The sequence below is a fragment of the Grammomys surdaster genome, unplaced genomic scaffold (genome assembly GCF_004785775.1).
Source record: "Grammomys surdaster isolate TR1022 unplaced genomic scaffold, NIH_TR_1.0 126197, whole genome shotgun sequence".
Lineage (NCBI taxonomy): Eukaryota > Metazoa > Chordata > Mammalia > Rodentia > Muridae > Grammomys > Grammomys surdaster.
Window position 1 is genome coordinate 2,818,495 of NW_021621002.1, and position 21,573 is coordinate 2,840,067.

Below are 21,573 nucleotides of genomic sequence, written 5' to 3' on the forward strand. Positions count from 1 at the left end.
TCTGGGTGTTCCTCTGTCTTTGAATTCCCAGGGAGGTGAAGTCATAGGTGAGCACCCAGCATTACATAGTATCCGAACTCTGGTCCTCTGAGCCATCGTCCTGCTGACTGACTTTTCCTACTTCTAACTGAGTTTGGCATTGGCACTAAACTGGGCCAGTCTCATTGTCTCAGAGCATCTTGTCATTCTAAACACAACCCGCCAGCTGCTCCTCGAGTCGGAAATCTTAGAAGGTCTTGAAAGAAAGTTGAGGAAAAGTTAGAAAGGTGTGTGGTTTTTGAATAGGTTCTTAGCAAACGTGGGAGCTCACAGGTGATGGGAAAGAGGGAACACCGGTACAATTAAAGTCGTTATTTCCCTAACAGTCTTGGGAAACTGACTTTATATGTGCTATTTCATTTAACACTCATAACGGAGCCAAAGAGCTAGGTTTTCTAGTTCCTTATGGTAGATGAGCAAACCAGAAATTAGGGAAGTTAAGTGGCTTGCCCATCACACCAGGGCTATGTGGTGGCTGATCTCAGAATACCAGGGTACCACTTCTCTCCAGATTAGATCAAGTTTTATTTCTTCCAGTGAGACAGAACACTGAGATGAAAAGGACTCAAAAGGTCTCAAACACCCTTTCCCCTGTCAGAAGGCGAAATGACAGCAGATTCCGTTTTTAGACAGAGTTGGCGTTTGCTCCTCATGCGGGAACCCAGGCAGCCTTCACTCTGGAGAGCAGAAAGCTCCCAGCAGGCAAGGGTGGAGCACTGGCTTTTACAGAGCAGAGATGGAAAAAGAGAATAACATGGGGAATTAAAAAGAAACCCATTAGCGTTAGGTGACTCCAGGTTACTTTTCTGTAAGGGTTACAGCTACAGGGACGTCCTTGTGCTGACTCAGGCAGACTAGAGTCCGTTGCTCGTCAAAGAGGGGTAAGAGTGGAATATCCCTGTCCTCAAAAGCTCCAGTCATGGAATCTTTAGCATATGCAACTCTGGTTTGGTCTGGACTGGCCAGCTGAGTCCTGTCACAGGAGCTCAATACAAAACAGTGACCTTCTGTAAATTTGAAAGTTCAAGTCCACACTGCACATAACAACTACTTACTACTTTTTTATAATCCATGTGGAATGCTGTAGCAAAGTCATAACAGCCTGGGAGGTTTAAACGACAGATAGTTTGTCTTTCAGTTCTAGGGGCTTGGAAGCTTGAGATCACAGTGCCAACAGGTCCCATCTGAGGTACAGAAGGCCAGAGCACAGAGAGGGCAACCTTTGTGTCTCTTTGCTAAGGACCCTGATCTCGACACAGACTCCACCCTCATGGCCTAACCACTTTCCAAAGTTCTAATTGCCCCATACAGGAGAGGTGGCTTCGGTACTTGAAGATGGGCACAAACTTTCTGTCCTTAGCATCATCCTGAGTCCAGCCCTTGCTAAAGGCTGAGAATCTTTTAAATGTCCAAAAGACTACAAACCAGAGGGACCGTGAGGATGTGTTGGTAGGAAGGGGGAGGGTAATTTGCAAAGAGCCCTCTGAGAACAGAGTTCTCTAGCGGTGGTCTAGCAATTAGTTTCGTTACTTGCACCATAATAGCAGTTGTTTGCCAAACTCAATCTAGTTTGGGGGTGTAGAGGGGAGCCCCTTCTAATCTACAGAATCATAGATACAGCAAAGCTCAGGGAGCAGATTTCTAAACCAAAGTGTGGGTGCTGTCTGAGATGGTCTTTCAGGCCATGAACCTCATTTCTCTCCTCTCACAAAACCAAGAATCGAATTCAGGAGCATCTAACTCTCAGAGTCCGAACAACTTGGTCAAAGCACTTTGGAAGGATGTAGGTGTTTGAATGAGGCTCGCTTAGGTCCTTCCAACCTGTCTCTGTCTTGGTCTTTATTAGGCTAAGGTACAGCCACTAAGTCAACTTAGGCTTGGGTCAGAAACATGTTCATTTCATTTAGAAAATGTGCACCAAACCTATCTAGGAGGTAAGAACAGGTGAGGGTGGCTCGAGAACATGCCTTAGGATGCCGGGTGGTCCCTCCTGTCCAGTGATTTGGATTCATGTGTACCTCTTGAACTCACACTTTGAAGCCCAGCTACCCTATTTGTAAATTCCGTGGCTCAGGATTCTCTCTTATTACTCTTTGAAGGCTCCACGTGGTAAATTATGGCTCTGTAATCAAGTCTTCCTAAATAAGCTTAAAAGGAGCCCCGTCAAGTGAATTGGTATACGATGCTCTAACCATGAACATAAGCCAATTACAGAGCTCATTCTCCAGCTTGCAGTTGTATTATCCTTTCTTCTCCATGACAGCACAGTGGGGCATGCCTTAAGACACATTCAGTTGGGAGAGTTTAAATAGTCATTACTTCTCAAGTCATGAATTTATCAGGGACAGGCTATGTCTCAACCTTAGTAGCTTGTCACTCGCTCTATGATGTGAGTGCCTATAGTCAGAGTAACAGTCCAACTGAAAGGATGAATAAACGAATGACATGCACCTTATGTGCCATCTTCTGTCACCTCAGCTTGAGGAGGTGGTAGTGTGTGCTTATCGCCAGTATGAGGACAAACAGCCATTAAAGGTCACATGACTAAGGTCGTATTGCCGTGGAGTAGCATGACAGGAGCTGGAGCCAGGTCCCGTGCTCTCTGAGTTTCTGGGCCACAGCGTTCTACCTGCTGAAGGTGATTGGTTACTAGTGTGGCTCCACCATTAGGGGTGTGTGTTTTCACGTTTATTATCTTGTAGCACCCTGGCGACTTGGACACTTTTTACAGAAGGTGTAGAGCTGAAGTTCATATCTATTATGCAAGCTGTCCAAGGTCACACAGACGGAAGTGTCTGTACTCTCCTTGACAGGTTTATTCACTGATAGAGCTGGGGAAAGAAGATGTCTAGCTCACTTTAGACGGAGTCTGTGTCCTTTTGATAGCTGATGCTGTAAAGAACATCAGCTGATACAGCCTGATGTATAGGAGGGGGGTGCGAAGAAAAAGAACCAGTCATAGATAATCTGTTCTTAGTGAGATCTCTGAGCAAATTATGTGCCCAGAGGACAACGGCTGGCAGCTGAACACTTAGAACCAGTTTTCTCAGTCTACTATAAGATGCTGTAACAAGACACCTTAAATGGGATCGTTATAAACCACAGAGATGTATGGGCACAGTTTTTGAAACAGGGAAGTCCAAGATCAAGGTACCAGTATTTAATGTCTAATGTGGATGCATTCTGATTCATACACGGCACCTGTTTACCGTGTCCTCCAATGGTGGCTCTCCGAGGAGGCCTTTTTTATAAAGGACACTATTGGCACTAATGAGGGTGCCAATCCCATGACTCCATCATCTCCCGGAAGACCTACTGCCTAATACCATCTTATTGGTGCTAGGTTTTCAACATGAACTTTGAAGAGACACAAATAAGCTATAATAGTACCCAAAATACCCACTGTAGAATAACCGTTGATCCAAGCTAGGGAGATTTCCTTCTTCTTAGGCAAGTAGTCAGGAGGGAGCTGGACAGTTATACGGGACATATGATCAGCCAAGAGCAAGAAGGGGCTCACCTTCCAGTACAGAGAATGCAGCCACTGGTCCCTGATATTTCTATTCTTATGAAAGGCAATCAAATCTAAAGACAGTAGAACACGTTTCCGCAATTTTTTATTGGATGCGTCAGAGAGGCGTTCTGAGTTAAAGTACTATCAAGAAGTTCATATATTGGTCTGAATATTTAACATGTTTGTACATATTGGCATGTTTCCCAACTTAACCTTGTCCCAGCCTTCCCTTGTTATGATAACGATCACGTGGCCTGAAATGACAGAGGTATACTTATGATTTCCTTCAGGCTTGGTTTAGAACGAGGGACAACAGCTAAAGAAGCCTTGGACATCATTGTTTCCTTATTGGATGAGCACGGACAAGGTGGAAATTACTATGAAGACGCACACTCCTGCCATAGCTTCCAGAGTGCATATCTGCTGGTGGATCGCGACGAAGCCTGGGTGCTGGAGACCGTAGGGAAGTATTGGGCTGCTGAGAGGATCACAGGTGAGGAGGTACAGGATAAAGAGTTTTGATGATAGGACACGCTGAGGTGGTGTTGGTCAGACATGCCAGGCTGGCCCGGAGGAGCGGTGCTGCCGTGCAGCATCTTCTGGGCATCCCTCTTCGGGCTTAGGCATGCCTTTCTCTTCCAGGTACCTGCTTCTAGATATGTATCTGGAGTCTCCCGGAGGTATGCCAAGACTCAGAAAGTACACATCTAATCTTTTTACACTTCCTGTTTGCTTTTTGGACATATCTATCGATAAACCATGACTACGGGTTAGGCAAGAGAATGAGGAGTCTTGGATCACAAGAAGTCAACAAATCCCTTATCATTCCCGGCTCCATAGCTTCTTAAGCTTAGACTTGTCCTTTAAAATAGAAACTTGAGTCTGTGAGGACTATTGAGTACCACTGGATGCCAGACAGGTCACATGTCCAAGACTCCATCCCTAGAAGGACATCATGAACTTGGCCATCTACATGAGAAGTGCCCCTCTGGTTCAAGCTGTTTCTTGTTTCTGGTTCAATGCCGAGACAATGTACGACCACTCCAGTGTTCTCCCTCAGATTCCCAATGAGATAGAGTCCTAGAATTGGTTAAAGGGCTTCCAAAAGTCCTAGACAACTCCAAAGAAAACTGTTCATTGGTGGTACCCTTGCACTCCTTGTGACAAGATGATAAATCCACACCCTGTCCATTAACGTTCTCCTTTACCAAGTTCCAGGCATCTCCGGCTAGTAGGTCAACACATTGACCTCTTCTTGAGCCTCTACACCACTGCATACTTTTGTTCAGCTGAGTTTATTATGAAGTCTTTGTTAGTCAATTATGAAAGATATTAGGTATGCAATCTGCTTGCTACCCCAGTTTTTAGAAAATCAGAACCAAATCTGACCGTAGCCAGATCTTGAGAGTCACTGGGAGTCAAACCTGGTTTTGTGCACAGGTTCCAGTGATGGAGGCTTCCCCGTGATTAGCACATGTTCCATGCACAAAGTTACCTGCTGACAAGAGGTAGACCAGTTCTCTATGTGCGTGAAGACTGTGTCCTCTTATTCTCACACGATGTGGAACGGCCTAGCAGAGCCATCAGGGAGTTTTCCTACCTCCACGTGCCCAGCTCATCTCTCAGGGCCTGTGCATGATCCCTGGTCTTAGAGCATTTGCAGAACAAAAGGTTCCCCCCTCCCCACCCCCAGACCTCCAGCTCCCCTTCCCCTACAGGAACTTAAAACTGCTTTACACAAACCTCCCTAGTATAAAGTGATGCTATCAAATGGCTCTCTCAGGAAAGCAGATGGGCTGTGCTTCAAAGCAGCCCAGTTGCTTTTAAGTAGAATCTAAGACTTTTTGATCTGTAACTGCATTCAGAAGCAGGGCTTCCTTCAAAGTATCGCTCATAAAGGTCCATCTCTACAAAATGAGTGTTGTTTTTCAAAAAAAGTCACCTCCCCATCTGTTTCATGTTCTTTGACTCCAGCAGCACTAGATCTATGGCAGTGGGGATTATTGAACTCTGTCCTCTTAGTTCTGATTCCTAAAAAAACAAGTGTCTACTACAAACCAACCCTCTAGGAAAATAACCTCTGTGGAGTACTCAAGAACATTTCTTTCTTTGAGTAGCTTAGTATGAATGGTCTCAATATCACTTTTTTGGGGGGGATCATAACTGTTTTCTGTTGCTTAATTAGAATTTTACACTAGTGATGCCCTTTGGGGGAAAAAAAAGAATGATCAATGACCAGAGCCTCTCCGTCAGGAGCATGTAATTTGGAGGTATAAATCATCAAAGCAAGGCATCCTGGGAAACCAGTCCAGCAGATCTGGCTTCAAGGCACCCGGATTCAGGCTGTAAGGGTTCTACTGTTGTGGGATTCAGGCAGATAGAGCTCTAAGGTAGCCTCTTCTTTCTTTCTTACTTCATTCTCCAAGAATTTGGAAGCTCAACATCCTCCTTGGGAGCAGCTTCTGTGGACAATCCTTTTGAGTTAGCAATGGTAACCTAGCCTCTGCAGTCTAGACAGCACCTTGAACTTTATGGACCAAGTCACCCTTCATCTGTCTGGGGGTGGGGATGGGGGTGGCATAAGTGTTCCTCTAGGTAGGAGAGAGTGCTACTGGGGAGGAGGAGCCTGTGAATGTTATGGAGTATCCGTGTAGAGGAGTCAGACATAGATCCCGAGTCTCCTGAGAAGTCCTTTCAAAGACCTGTTCAATTTCCCCATGACCATGCATGCTTGGAGTTTATCTAGTCAGAATTAAGGGCCTTGAGTGTTTCATTTTGTTTGTGAACTTAAGATCAGTAAATCTGACATCCATCTAAGCTGTAATCATGTCTGATGGAGACAGGCTGAACCTGTCTCCTGGCGTGAGGAGCAAGGATTTTGTGTTTCTCTCTTCAGAAACGGAACTGATTCCTCCCTGTAGTCTTGGGTCCCTTCCACTAACCACACATCGAACTCTTTGCAGAGGGAGTGAGGAGCATTTGCAATCATCTTTCACTCACTACTAAGATGGATGAAGAACACCCAGAACTCAGGACTTATGCTCAGAGTCAAGGCTGGTGGACGGGAGAGGATGAATTCAATTTTGCCCAGGTTTTTTCTCCAGCTGATGACCATTTGGACTGCTGTGCAGGCAAAGACAGCTTAGAAAAGCAAGAAGGTAAGTTAACGTGCTTCGAACATTGGAGGGTGGGCAAACAGGCAGGGTAGAGACTAAGCTTTGTGTGTTAAACACAAACGTGTACCTCACGTTCCTGGTGTGTTTACATGCAGCTTCTACATCTTGTAGGAACCTGTAAGGGCTTCTATTTCTACTGATGCTGAGCACTGCTGTTATAATGTGATCCTCTGTGATACTGGAGTCTTCCCTATAACTCCAGAAACTCAGAAGAACCCCTCTTGTCCTACTAAGCCTACACGACAAGCCTTCTACTGTTTTGAGATGCTCTCATTGTGTCTGAGTATTACTTTCTTCCATGAACTTCTGCACTGGAGTGTTGAACTGAGTTCTCTTTTTTCGTGGCATACAGCAATGCCACACAATACTAAATTCTGATTAAGACTCCATACTTAGGTAAATGTACTGAACAAATTGCTCCTTGTTTATGCGCATGAATGGATAACACCCCCCCCCAGCCAATAATGGTCACATTTCTATTTGCTAGTTCTACATATGTATCTGTCAATCAAACCTGATCATTTAGAATGAATGGCTGCAAGGTATATCATCTAGCAGCGGCTTCTTTTGTAAACAAAGTTTTATTGGAAAATAGCCATATTATGCCAGTTTTCTTATCACTGTAATACAATTCCTAAGATAAAAATACTTATGAGAAGGAAAAGTTTACTTTGAGTTATAGATTCAGAAATTTTTGAATCAGTTTCTCTTGTTGCTTTTGGGTCTGAAATGGGAACGGGTATCGTGGTAGCTGAAGCATGTTGAGAAAGCCCCTTACCTCACGATGGCCAGGAAGCACTGGGGGTAGGGCAGAGTCCCAATATCTCCTCAAGGCCACACCCTCAATGAGCCCATCTTCCTTATATTATTAGGCCCGCCACAATAGTATCATAGCCTGAGGACTAAGCGTTCAGCATGGCCTTTGGAGGACATGCCAGGGTCAAACCACAGCACAAACCAGTGTTTCATTGTGAACTGCGCATGGCCACCAACGGCAAAGCCGAGAAGTTGCCGTGCGGAGAGCGTAGTGGAGAACACACGGTCCAAGGCTTAGAATATCTTCTACCTGGTTCTTTAAGAAAATGTTTTCTGACCCTTGATATAGAATAATGCTTTGGGACTTTCGCCTATAGCAAAACCAAATAAACAAAACAACAAACAACCAAAAAATAAAACCTCAAACAAACAAACAAACAAACTCAAAATCTTGTTATATAGACAGGCGTAGAAGTATTCATTTTTAAGTGGGAACTTCATGAAAAAGTTACAAAAGTTTTAAGCCGAAACAAAACGAGTGATGCTTAAAACATCAACCCTAAATCGGCACTGGTTAGCGGGAAGCAGAAGGTGGAGGAGCATGTTGTAACTCCAGGGGGCGCCACCTGCACAGTCCAGACTGGGAAACTGCGTGGGATGGGGGCGGAAGGTAGCAGGGGCAAAACAAAGAGAATAAAAGGCAGAGATATTGTCAACGTGTTAGAGGTGGATTCAATATGATAGAAACTTGTGAGACCGGAAGTTGGACATGGGATAGGTGAAGAAATAAAAAAAAACATGCTAATATTTTTGTGTAAAATGTGAACAGAGGTTTACAGAGAGGCTGTGCATCAGAGTGAAGAGTCCTCTCCCTGTTTGATTCCGTCTTTGTGCACACAGACTGAGAGTAGGGTTGCGAGTGTTTTTGGTACCTCAGGGACCGGTTTTGAGAAAGAAGTGAATCTATTGCAGGTTCCAATCTGAAACCTGGACTCCACCCGTGGTTGGCCAGCTGCTTCTGTACACAGTACCATGTTTTCTTTATTTTTGTTTTGGTTTGAGAAAGATTTCCCTATAGCTCAGGTTGGCCTGGAACTAATGCTGTAGCCCAGGATGGCCTCGGATTAGTGTTCCCCCTGCTTCAGCCTCCTGAATGAAGGGATTATAGGCATGATTGAGCACATTCAGCTGAAAGCCTGTTTTTATAGAATCATAACCAGAGGAGAACCTGTCAGAATGGGATTGTGTGCAGTCAAGGACATAATCCACTCATCTGAATTTAGAATGAGGAGTCCTGAAGACTGAGTACTCTAAGTGCTGCTGCAGTGTGGTGTGGTTCACACTGCAGAGTGGCCCTTCTCCAGACAGTACACTTACCCTGAAAGGCAAGAAGGCATGAAGGCAAGAGTGTGGAGCATACAGGCTCTGCACGGTTTTGTGTTTGTGTCTGTTCAGTCATTGTTCGAGCTGATGTAGAGGTAACATTGTTACAAAGAGATCCTCAACGAATATGGCTTAAAGGAAACAGAAGCTATTTCTTTCGCATATCAGCATCTGTGTGGAAAGAGAGTTCAGGGCTGGGGACTTTTCTGCTCAAAGTTGGGCTGCAGTTGGTAAACCATGTGTTAGCCTCTCCCAGACAGCAGGAAGTCAGAAGGAAAACCTGAGGAACAGAACACAGATGTCCAGAGATGTGCATACGTTATTTCTGCTCATCTCCCATTGGCCAGAGTTTATCAAGTGGCCAAACCTAGTCATCATGGCAACTGGGAATTACATTCAGTAGTTGAAAAGGTATGTTCTCAGATATGATTTCAGGGGATTTATTAGTAAAAGTGGCAAAAAAGTGAATCAGGTTTAATTGGCAGTCTTCACAGTTATATACGGTCATATTTATTTCCTCTCTCTCTCTCTCTCTCTCTCTCTCTCTCTCTCTCTCTCTCTCTCAGAAAGCATCACGGTGCAGACGATGATTAACATCTTACGAGATAAAGCCAGTGGAGTTTGCATAGATTCTGAGTCTTTCCTCACCACAGCCAGTATAGTGTCTGTCCTGCCTCAGAACAGAAGTTCACCGTGCATCCACTACTTCACCGGGACCCCAGATCCTTCCAGGTTAGTCTAAAACATGTCATACAGGCAGGAAGCACGTGCTCCTGACCATGTCCTTCCCTTGGATACTTCAGTGACATTTCTCAAGTCTTAGCCTAGGGTGCTTGGCTGAAACAACATAATGTTCATTCCAAGAACAGAACCCAGTTATTATTGCTAAGTATAGATCATGGGCCAAGTGTTGTGCTATGGATGAAGATACAAAGATGCATAAAACACAGTAAGAGGCAGATACAGGGATACCCAAAGTTTACAAAGAGTCAGTTCTTGTCAGTTACTCGGTAAAATGGTCCAGGGATGATACAGATGGAAGCAACTGCCACTTTTTTTTTGACATTGTGTTTGAGGACTTGTGTTTTGCCCACCCACTTCAGCAGGGAGGCAGTACTGCACAGTGCTGTAGCACATCCTTTAGGAGGGACAGCCAGGTTTGGACCCTCTCTCTACCACCTAGCAGTTGCATAAATACTTTGCCTCATTATTTAACAATACAAAGCCCCTGCCTTTGTATTGTTGAGAAGACAAAATGAGACAAACTAATAATTCACAGTAGGCTTAGGAATTATTTATAAAGAACATCTTTTTGTGCCAGGCAGACAGTGGCCCTTCTCCATGGCAGCATTCAGGCATGCAGTCACAGGTCATGTCCCTTAGAACCAACCAGCCAGAGGTTCCTAAACCTGCACACATGAGGACAGTCTACAAAAAAATACAGATGCCTTGACCCAAACCTACCTCAACAGAATGTTGGAGGTGAACCCCAGAACCTGTCATCCTGGGAAAACTTCCAGGCAACTCTCTAGTGTTTTCAGGTTAGTGGAAAGCACTGTTTGAATGACAGTTGTTAAGCCGCTAGATTTGCTCCTGAAGGACCCACTGCTATTAATTCCCAGTCCTTTTTGCAGCTGAAATGTTTTCCCCCTACACTGTCAGGAATATGAAGTAATGGCTCCTTCCTCCTTTCCTAGAGACCGTTTCAGACGACTGAAGCTCCTTTTTGACCATTTAGCTTTATTTTTAAATTATTATCAGCACCAAGAGATACTTCTGACGATACACAGTATAAGTAGTTCTTTTACATCCCATTGACAAACTGCCGGGCACTTACTACATATATTACTATTAGTATATTACGTATACTAACATTGTGCCTGCTGAGTAAGTAGGGAAGGTGTGTATACATGGAAAAGGTTGGTATAGATGAGGCGCTGAGGGCCAGAACCTCACAGGGAAAGAAACTAAGCCCTGGACACAGTGGAATGGTGGGATTCAGTAGGCACGAAAGCCAAAACAACATACTAGTTAGGCATGGCCTTTCTTTCCCTCCCCTCTCTTCCTTTATCTCCCTTTTGCTTCCCATGTCTTTCCCTCTCCCCTCCCCTCCCTCCCTTCCCTCCCTCCCTTCTTTTCCCTTCCCTCCCTTTCTCTCCCTCCTCCTCTTGCCCCATCCCTTCCCTCTCATTGTCTTCCCTTCCCTCCTCTCTTCTTTCCTAACCCTCCTCTTCCCTTTCCTCTCCATCAGTCTCCTACATCACAGGCCTGAAGCACGGGAACTGGCTTAGCATGCAGCTTCCTGTATATGAGGCTGGCGGTTAGGTTTCTGTCAATCCCTCCCCAACCTCCTACTCACCAAGCTCAGCCGTCCTCATGGTCCTGCTGCTGGTCCTCCCTGGTGTCCTTCACTTTGCAGTATTCCTGGCACCCTCTCTGGATGGTCCTCTTACTCCATCTGCTCAGTCTTGACTTTTCTCTCCACCTTCCTCCATGCCTTGGCCTAGCACCTCTTTGCATCTAGAGCCCCTCCTATAGGCTAAGGCTTGCCTCCCAAGGGCTCTGGGGGCCTACAGGAGCAGCAAGAGTTCTGCTCCACGGTCTGGAGTGTCCTGCCAAGGTGGACAGACATGACTCTTTAAGGAAACCAGAGTTTTTTCAAGTAGTGGGTCTGACTGGACCATGCTCCATTGCCTTGTCTGGAAGTCCCACTCTGTGAGACTTATCCTCACCAGAACACTCAGAGAAAGGAATACAATTGCCAAGGTAGAAACAGGCTGTTTAATCCAATTATAGAAATGAATTGTGAAATTGCCTTCTGGTACTAAATGGAAGCTTGAAAGTAGTTTTAAAAGAAAATTATTCACGGTTAAATTAATTGGAAAGACCTTGTAGAAGATTACAGTCCTTTGAGAAGACGGTTCAGTTTCGTCTTGCGTGGTGAAATGGGCTCTCTGTGACTCAGGGCTGCAGTTAGCTCTCATTCAGTGCTTCTCTGTAATTGGGCATGCTGAACATTCTGTCTTTTGTCAGCAGGCAGTGTAATTACCTGCTCCTGGGTTTTTTTTCGGGTAATAAATTAGGGCGATCTCAGCTGACTTATGCCATTATTGAACTGCAGAGCTGTTTTGAGATTTCTGAGCAGGAGACTCTGGTTCGGATATACAAATCGCTCCTCCTAGTCTATTTCATGACCAACAGGCAGGCTCTGCATGCCTGGGCACGTCTCTAGCATGTCCCACGCATTAATTGATAGATCTTAGAAAGCTGGCTTTCACATCTGACTCTTTCCTTCCTCCTTTCATCTTCTGTGCCCCCTCCTCTCGTGTGCTAGACACCATGGAAATTTGAGAGTGAAAGAAAATTCATTTGAGTGCTCGAGGGAAAGGCCTTTTAATCACGTTTACCGAGGAGACAAATTCTACCACGTTACTCCTCTGTCGAGTCCATAGGCCCCTCTACTGATAGAGTGGGGATGCTTGGCTTTGGGTAATGAGCTCTGACCTGCAGGAGTCATTTCCTGAGAATGCAGCACTTATTGATGCTTCACGGATGTAACAGGTTTGAAGGGAAAGAATATTTAGAGGGGAACCTTGATTCTTTCAGACTGTCGAGTGTCGATGTTTGGAGTGTCCGGCAGCCATAGTACTTGTGTTCATCTCTGCCATCCCATGAGCTGTGATGTCTTGGGGAGTTCTAAATTGGGTAAAGAGAGAGTGTTCACACAACAGACACGGGCAAACACCACAAATCAGAGCTCATTTCTCAGATAGGAAGTATAGTTAGTTGTTAAACCCGGACAGCACTGAGAGGCTCTCGCATGTAGGCAAACCTACAACAGACTCCAGTTATAGGATGAGGAAGCTGACAGGGAGAAGAAGATAGAATCACATTAACTGGCGAGATCACGCTGAGACGTAGAAGGAACAGCGCCCCTCATGGATTGGCTCGGATTGTACTATCTGTGTAGCTGTCAGCTGCACAGGGTACCAATTTGTTCCTAGAGGAACTCAGTACAAGAGGCCTCTGGTGCACAGGGCACGTCAGCATAGATATACATGTCTAGAGGGCACTGGACCAAGCGGCACTCACACCCTGTTCAGTTTCATTCTCAGTCTCTTATACCAGTCCTCTCCTCTCTCCCTCTTCCACTTCTAACCTTCCAAATGCCTCTAAGCTTCTGGCTCTAGACCACTGTCTGGAGGGTCATCCTGTGCTCCACAAGTACAGCTCTCTTTCCCAGTGCTCCTGTACAGTGCTCCTACCCTGTACTCCTGTATAGTGCTCTTTCCCAGTGCTCTTCCTCAGTGCTCCTGTACAGTGCTCTTCCTCAGTGCTCCTGTACAGTGCTCTTTCCCAGTGCTCCTGTACAGTGCTCTTTCCCAGTGCTCCTGTACAGTGCTCTTTCCCAGTGCTCCTGTACAGTGCTCTTCCTCAGTGCTCCTGTACAGTGCTCTTCCTCAGTGCTCCTGTACAGTGCTCTTCCTCAGTGCTCCTGTACAGTGCTCTTCCTCAGTGCTCCTGTACAGTGCTCTTTCCCAGTGCTCCTGTGTAGTGCTCCTTCCCAGTGCTCCTGTACAATGCAAGCTCCTTCATTGAGTGGCCCTGCTTTCAGTGGAGTGTAAGATTAGAGTGATGTGGCCATATGGCCACAGATGAGCCATTCAGAACAGTACCTACATTTTTAGAGAACTGGTTATTCTAGGCTAGCTCCCCCCGACTCCCACCCCTTCAGGGTCATGGTTGAGAAGATTCATCTGAGTTACAGCCTTTGCATTGTTCCTTTCTGTGTCTCCTGTCCCTCAGGGATTTTGGTCACAAGATCCTCCCAGCATAGCTGCTTGGGGAGTGTCTTATCTTCAGGAAGAACAGAAGGCTGTTTGAGGCCAGACTGTCCTCTGGCCAGATATGTATAAAGCACATATGTATAAAAGCCAAGCAGAAGACTAAGAATGGGAAGTGGTGGGGGATGCTGACTTCACATTTACTTAGAAGATATGAATTTAGCCACTTAGTTGGAATCTAACTTTGAACAAAGCACTGGCTTCTGTGAGCTTCAGTCATCTCATGTGTAAAATGGGGCCATTCCCTCTTACCTGGAGCAGTGTGGTCCCCAGGAACACTGGAGCAACATGACCTGGTCCAGTGGCTGGGAGGAAAGGCCCTGACTCAGAGAGGCGGTTTCAGCTTTGACACTACCTACATGTATGACCTTGTCAAGCCATTTCTTGTCTGTGGACATTAATTAACACTCATATAAGTACACTGAAAAAGTTGCTGCCTGAGATTCAGCTGTGGAAAGATGCCCGGGTGTGCCCTTATAAAGACTGGCAAAAACATTAGAACGTTTGCAACCTGCTAGGTGCCTACATTTCCTTTGTAGAACATAGGCCAGAGGTACAGATAATCAAACACATTTGACAGATATTTCTTCAGTCATCATTTAAACAATCATTTAGCTTCAATTATTATTAGCAACAATTTTTACCATTTATAATAACCATCATTGTATAGTTTATTATTTACATAATTTATACAGTCTCAAGTTTACCCTAAGCCACAAGTTTGTCTCATATATATATATATGTATATATTTTTAGCAGTTGAGGATTCTAACTTTTTTTGCAGAACAAATAAAGGAATCTGGGAAGATTTGGCTGTATCAAATATGACGAGTACTTGCTCAAATTTAGTGTTTAATTTTCAAATAGAAAGGATAGTTGAGAAGACTAAACAGATGCTGCCCTTTGCCTTAGAGAAGCTACCTGGCACCTTCCCTCACCGTGAGAGAAGTTCACATGCAGCAGGCAGTGAGGGGACTGATGTGACATTATACTGAGTTCCCACATGTGACTCCATTCCCCCCGTATATAAGATATATAAGACACAGAAGATAAAGACTGTGGGTGGTGGGAACTTTTTTTTTTTTTTTTTTTTTTTTTGGTTTTTCAAGACAGGGTTTCTCTGTGCAGCCCTGGCTGTCCTGGAACTCACTCTGTAGACCAGGCTGGCCTCGAACTCAGAAATCCGCCTGCCTCTGCCTCCCAAGTGCTGGGATTAAAGGCATGCGCCACCACCGCCCGGTGGGTGTCGTGAACTTACTGAAGTTGAAATCACTAATTTGCAGGCTTCACAGAAATAGACATGGAAAGGCACAGAGATAGCAGGACAGGTTCAGGGACTGGAAGAGACCATAGCCATGACTTTTGTCCACTTGAGAAACAGAGCAAAACCACTGGCCTCACATCTAATGCTGAGAGGGCACACACTGCCATTTCTAGCTTCCATCCAGTTGTTTGCCCCTTTTGTTCTCACTTGGTTTAGAGCTGCTGGGATGCCCAGCAGAGTCCTTCTCAGTGATCAGGGTGTCAGAGCACACTGTGCAGGGCAGGGCTCTCAGCAAAGAAATCTCTCCTCCCTTTTGGATTTTTGGTAGACTGAAGAGTTAGCCTGTCACAGATGAACATCCTGTACCCAGGAGTCGGTGAGAATGGGGTAAGTCTTTCCAAGAAGCCTTCACTCAGCCTCTCAGCAGTTCTGTGAGACTGTAGCTCCCTGTTGCAAGGCCTCATCACCCGGGCTGTCTGTTACCAGCTCCTCTTAGTACTGTCCTGAGCGGACTGTTTGAACTGTGTGTGCAGAAGGGTCCCTGTGCCAGCCAGGGAGGGCTGCTGTAGCACATGCACTGACTACAGCCATCGAAGAGCTGCTTGCCCTGTGGGACAGGGCACTGCTTACTGTGATGACAGCTGTATGGAACCTGAGGACAGTGATCTGATGCCTTGTGGTGTTGCACACACACTTCTTCCTCCATCTCCCTCTCTTTTTCCTTGTGAGGTAATCGAAATCGGTCTAGCCAGCTTGCAGCTTTGTAGTAACTCCTCTTTCACGCCCAACAGTCAGCAGGAGAGAAAAGCAAAGATCTATTTGCAAAAGGCTGCAGGAAGCAGACGTGTGTTCCTTCTGTCCATGGGTAGCTCCCCTCTCTTCTGGCATTTCCCTCTTCTGGGATTTCCTTTAGTAATGGCTGAGGAACGAGGAACAAGGGTCCTACAGATAGCCTAGTCTGACATGTGTTCTACTGTCTGGCAGAGAGGGAAATATATGTGTGTGTGTGTGTGTGTGTGTGTGTCTGTGTGTGTCTCTGTGTGTATTCTATGCAAATATATGCATATGTATATAGTCTATGCCCCACATGCATGCAGTGCCTGCAGAGGCCAGAAGATGGCACCTGATCTCCTGAAACTGGAGTTGCAGAAGTTGTGAACTTCCACATTGGCACTGGGAACTGAATCCAGGTCCTCTGGAGCACCAGTGCTCATAACTGCTGAGCCATCTTTCCACTCCACTCACACTCATTTCCTCATTCTTTATTAAATTGTTGAGAATTTCAGGTGGACTCACACACACACACACACACACACACACACACACACGCATATATGCATCATCTGAGAGGGCTGGAGAATCCCAGACGCCTGTCCTTATTCACGCCACTGGCTGTCCTGGCTCCGGTGCCTTTGTCTTTCAGGTTAAATGAACCTGGGCTTTACTTTTTCATGTCCTGATAAGTGTTTCTACCTCTTGAGTTCTCATCCTACCATGGCCTCGGAAAATGAATCTAGAGGTCACTTATCAGCACAATGCCCACACAGTGTCCCTCAGTCTTAGATAGTATGAATTCCCTCAGGCCATGCTAAATGCAGATTCTGGTTCAACAGGAAAGGGCCGAGTCCAGGGCTCTGAGAGATGTTGATGCTTCGAGTTCAGGGACATAGGCCATATCTTGGTAGCAAGGGTGACTGGTTCATGGTCCTTTTCAAGCCATAGCGTCCATAACTGTTTGTGTGGCACATGGTCAGGGAGCTCTGGCTTATGCCCCATATATCCCAGAGCTAAGGGAGTCAGTGTTTCAGCTCATTTTTAACTCCTTTGTGGCTTCTTGAAGCAGGCCCATTGAGAGGAGAAGAAAAGGTGTAAACCACACAGGTCCATCAAAGTCCCACAGAGCATGAAGGGTCCATGTTCTCCTGTTATTATTATAAGTGGCCTCATGGTGTCTGCCAGGAGTGCCCCTCTGTCCAAGCAGTGTGTTCTTTGGGTGTGGAGAGTGGAGGGGAAGAATAGGGCTTTCTTCCAGCTGTTAATCAGTTGTGAGTGTCTCTCACTGGTTATGGCGCTTTACATGCCTGACTGCTTTGCAGTGTGTACACGTATTTGTGTGATGTGTACCCACTATGCACAAGTACATGTGTTTATGCAGCCGGACTCAGCATCTCCTCTGAGATATTCACTCATTCTGCCAGGAGAATGGGAGTCAAACTGAGCAGGAGGCAACAGCCACCTGTTCTGGTCAGCACTAGCTCTCAGACAACCAGGCTTCTGTTTATCTGGTCATGTCCCCTCAGGGGCCTCTGAGCTTAGCTGACATTATCTTTGTCTGCCCTCATTTAGTCTATGAGACTCTTCAAAGATGTTTCAAGAAGGTATTCCCTTAAGATCAAAAGCAAAAGCCACTGTCTTCCCAGGAGAGAAATGGGCAGCCCTCTTTTTGACTCAAATACACGGCTTATTCTTCCCCATCCTGGAACACTGCCTACTTGTACCTCTTTGCCAACAAAGAGAGGCTGCTCCAATTGCCTCCCTAGAGCAGCAAAAGTCTGTTTCAACATCACCCTTCATAAACGGCCGTTGGTGTTACGGAAATGGTAACTAAATGTGCAGCTGTGTGTCTCCTGGGCTGCACTTGCCTACCTTCCCAGGCTCATCACTGGGTACCCCAGGCACCAAGCTCAGTCTGCCTGACTCAGCTCTCCTTACTCTCCAGGTCCATATTCAAGCCTTTCATCTTTGTTGATGATGTAAAACTTGTCCCCAAAGCACAGTCGCCCTGTTTTGGTGATGATGACCCAGCCAAAAAAGAACCTCGGTTCCAGGAGAAGCCAGACCGCCGGCATGAGCTGTATAAGGCACATGAGTGGGCACGTGCTGTCATCGAGAGTGACCAGGTGAGCCGGAAGGAGGTCGAGGGAGGATGGCATAGGTCAGTGAGAAAGGAGACAGGGAGGTTGCTGGCATATGCATATGCACCTCTCTCCTCTCTAGCCTTTCTTTCAGAAAGACACTGCAGATGTTAACTTTCCTACCACCCACCCTGAAACCAAAGAAAACGAAGCCTCTGCATTTACTGTTACTCTGAATCCAGAAGGCTGATGATCTCAAATTTCTTATCAGCTGTTGATCTTGGAGTGTCAGAGATGCGCAATCTAAAATCTTGGTGCACTTTTTTTTGGGGGGGTGGTGAAAAACTATATTGTGTGGAATTGGTCATATGCCATTTCTAAACAGTAACTGCCCCAAAGTGGTGTGAGCTTAGGGTATCATAGTATGCGTGTACAAAACAAGTCCACATTCAAGCGCGTTAAAAAGGTAGCTTCTATGCTATGAGTATTCATTCTATCATGATCCAACAACAAGATTTTCAAGTTCCAGGTTTTTGTTTTTTAAAATAACCCCACAGAATACAACTGTTGTGCCTGAAAATGTTTTGGTTAATAAGGTCAGGACACATCAATTCGATGAAGAAAAGTCCTTAGTGTTCCCTAGCACCCGGTAAATGCCTACAGGAGCCATTCGTGGTGAGTCTTCACAGAATGAGGCTGTCAGATACTCCCCTGCTTCACACCGTGTGTATCACAACTCTCCATAGTTCTAAGCTGTCCTGCAGGAAAGAGCTGTCTCCATAAAGTGGGTGTGCATGCTTCATTTTCATTATTAGATTTATATTTATCCCCACGTCTCTGTGTACATGGCTGCAGGTGCCCAAGGAAGTCAGAGGTGTCAGGCACGCCCCTGTTGCTGTAGTTATAGGCAGTTGTAAGAAGCTCAACATGAATGTTGGGATTTGAACTCAGGTCTTCTGCAAGAGCACTCTGCACTCCTAACTGCTGAGCCATCTCTCTGCCCCGATTTTCTTATATTTAGCATTGTGGTTATCTAAAAAGGATTTTAAAAGACAGTGACTTGGGCTGGGGGAATGGCTAAGTAGGCTCACTGGGCCAGCATGAGTTGAGATCCAAGCTGGGATCCTTAGCACCTACATAAAAGGCTGTTCATGGCTGTGCAAGCCTGCAGCCACGGCCACGGTGCTGTGGGATACGGAGAAAAGTGGATCATTTGGACTTCTTAGTCACCAGCCTAGCTCCAGTGAGAGGCCATGTTTGAGGTAATAAGGTGGAGCAGGACACCTGACATCCTCTTCTGGCCTCTGCTTGCATGCATATAACATGCATATAACATGCATATAACAGGCATATACCAGGCATATACCAGGCATATACCAGGCACATGTACAGGTATGTACATTTGTACATGTGCACCTGCACCATACACACATAAACCACACTGTTATAATTTGTTTTCTGTTGCTGAGGTAGATACCATGATCAAAAACAGCTTTTATTTGGCTTACATCTGGATTACAATCCACCATTGAGGGAAGCCATGGCAGAAGCTCACAGTAAGAGCTGGAAGGCAGGAAAGCTGAGATCGTGAAGGGATGCTGCTCGCTGGCTTGCTCCCCATGCTTGCTCCGCCTGGTTTTGTTTGTTTGTTTGTTTGTTTTAATATACTCCATGACCATTTGCCCAAGGATGCTGTGGACTTGTTCATAGGAAGCTGGACTTTCCAAAGTCAACTATTAATTGAGAGTATTCCCCCACAGACTTCCTGCCTTCCAGACTGACTGAGACATTTTCTCAACTGAAGTTCAGCCTTAAGATTTCATGTAAATGTCACAATAGAAAACACAGTATACTTTCACAAATCCTAAAGTCTTTAAAAAAATTTCAACACTTTAGCCAAATGTGGTGGTGCACACCTTTAATCCCAGCACTCAGGAGACAGAGACGAGGCAGATAGATCTCTGTGAGTTCAAGGCCAGCCTTATCTACTTAGCGAGTTCCAAGACAGCCGGGACTAGGATTAGAGAGACCCTGTCTCAGATTTTTTTCAATACTTTAAAAGTACATGTTCTCTTTTAAAAATCCCCCATTTCTTAACTTAGGGTCCTATAAAAATGAAGAATAAGTTATATCTTATATTTAAAAAAAATGAAGAACCAGGGTAGAGTTACAATCGAATCAAAGCAAAATTGACATCCAGCAGTGTCAATCAAACTTGGTGTGGCGTCTGGAACTCAACAATTTTATGAACTTCAAAGAGATTGGACAACTCTGTTTCACAGGCTCTGCCATCTTTAACACACCCAGCCTGTCACAGGCTCAAACCAACTCTGTTCTGCATCTGCTACTGTCGTTAGTGGCCATACACTGGTCCTAGTGTCTCCCATATGTTTCCCACTGAAACTGAGGTTGAATCTGCACCAATGGCCTCTCACAGTACCAAGCCCCGGCCACTCTCCAGGACCCCTTCGGTCCTGCGGCTCCCACGCTATTCAGCATCACATGGGAGACTCAGATATTACCAGCTTGAGATGCAGCCTTGACTGCCTGTAAGCCACCGTCATAGAACAAGCTTGGCTAGGAGACACACATGGCATTTATTTACGAATTGAGCCATTTACCCCTTCAATGTCTATCTTTCTGAGAATGCCAGTTGTGCCCCAGTCATTGGAAGGTAGACACAAGCCTAGCTCTTCCTCTCCAGGAGGTCATGGTGCCATGGGAAACACAGCCATGTTGAGGAGTTATAACAGCACAGATGGTGGTGATGATGGCTGGGAGAAACTATTGCCTTCTGGAGGAAAGCTCTGAAGATGGGCACAGGTTGATAAAGTGTTGATGGAGGGAAGAGCCTCCAGGGGACAGAGTCACCTGAGCACTGGGGAGAGAATATCATGGAGTATAGCCATGCATATGGCTGAAGGGGATGGATACACCAGGCAAGAGGCCAGTGCATCCTGACTAAGACTCAGTAGTCAAGATTTATTCTGAAGTTGGATAGCTGGCGGCCGTGAAAGTGTTCTGAGCAGGCTGGTGATGTAACCATATTCTAAAGCAGCACCCATGGTGGTGGTGGTTTGGGTCAGTCGAGGGGGTGAGGGGAGGCGACCCTAGGCTGTCAGTGTCCACTGCCATGACGTGTGCTGTTCTGCATGGCTGTGTCCTTTCCTCAGGAGCAAGGCCGCACACTGAGGAAGACCATGCTGGAGTTGGAGAAACAAGGCTTGGAGGCCATGGAAGAGATTCTGAGCAGCCCTGAGCCCCCGGACCCCGCTGAGGTGGGAGACCTTTTCTATGACTGTGTGGACACAGAGATGAAATTCTTTAAGTGATGTAAGCACCCTCACCCTTACTTAAAACTTCCCACCCGACTAAATTACCAGCGGATAAACACTCTTCTGTTTGAGTAAAACGAGAGTTACCATGTGGCCTCCTTGTGTCTAAATGTCCCCTCTGTGCAGCTTAGCAACCCTCCCCTTTGCTATGTAACGCGATCCCACTTGCCTCTTGAGCCACTCTGTAGTAAGCTATGGGCTTGAAGATGTTCTTGTATTTCAGTGACAATGGACACCTTAGCTTTTTATGCAGAGCTAGAGTTCCCTCCGCCTTGGACAGGGCTGCGAGGCCACGCTGGTGGGAAAGACAAGAGCTGTGAAGGACCCGGTCCCTCTCTAGACAGTGGTTTCTTTAAGGTGAACAAAAGGCTTCTGTTCACACCAAAGACTCCTGTGTGTGTAGATGG

The 21,573-nt window shown here is 45.9% G+C and overlaps 1 protein-coding gene across 1 annotated transcript in view; it reads left to right on the forward strand.

Annotated features, from left to right (window-relative positions):
- Scrn1 (secernin 1) overlaps positions 1-21,259 on the forward strand; it is a 59,325-nt gene extending 38,066 nt beyond the window's left edge. The window contains exons 4-8 of the mRNA XM_028758397.1: positions 3,844-4,046; positions 6,517-6,711; positions 9,435-9,600; positions 17,696-17,876; positions 21,005-21,259. Of these exons, the coding sequence (XP_028614230.1) occupies positions 3,844-4,046; positions 6,517-6,711; positions 9,435-9,600; positions 17,696-17,876; positions 21,005-21,163 (904 nt within the window). The 3' untranslated portion in view covers positions 21,164-21,259. The remainder of the gene's footprint in view (positions 1-3,843; positions 4,047-6,516; positions 6,712-9,434; positions 9,601-17,695; positions 17,877-21,004) is intronic.
- The last annotated feature ends 314 nt before the right edge of the window (positions 21,260-21,573 follow it).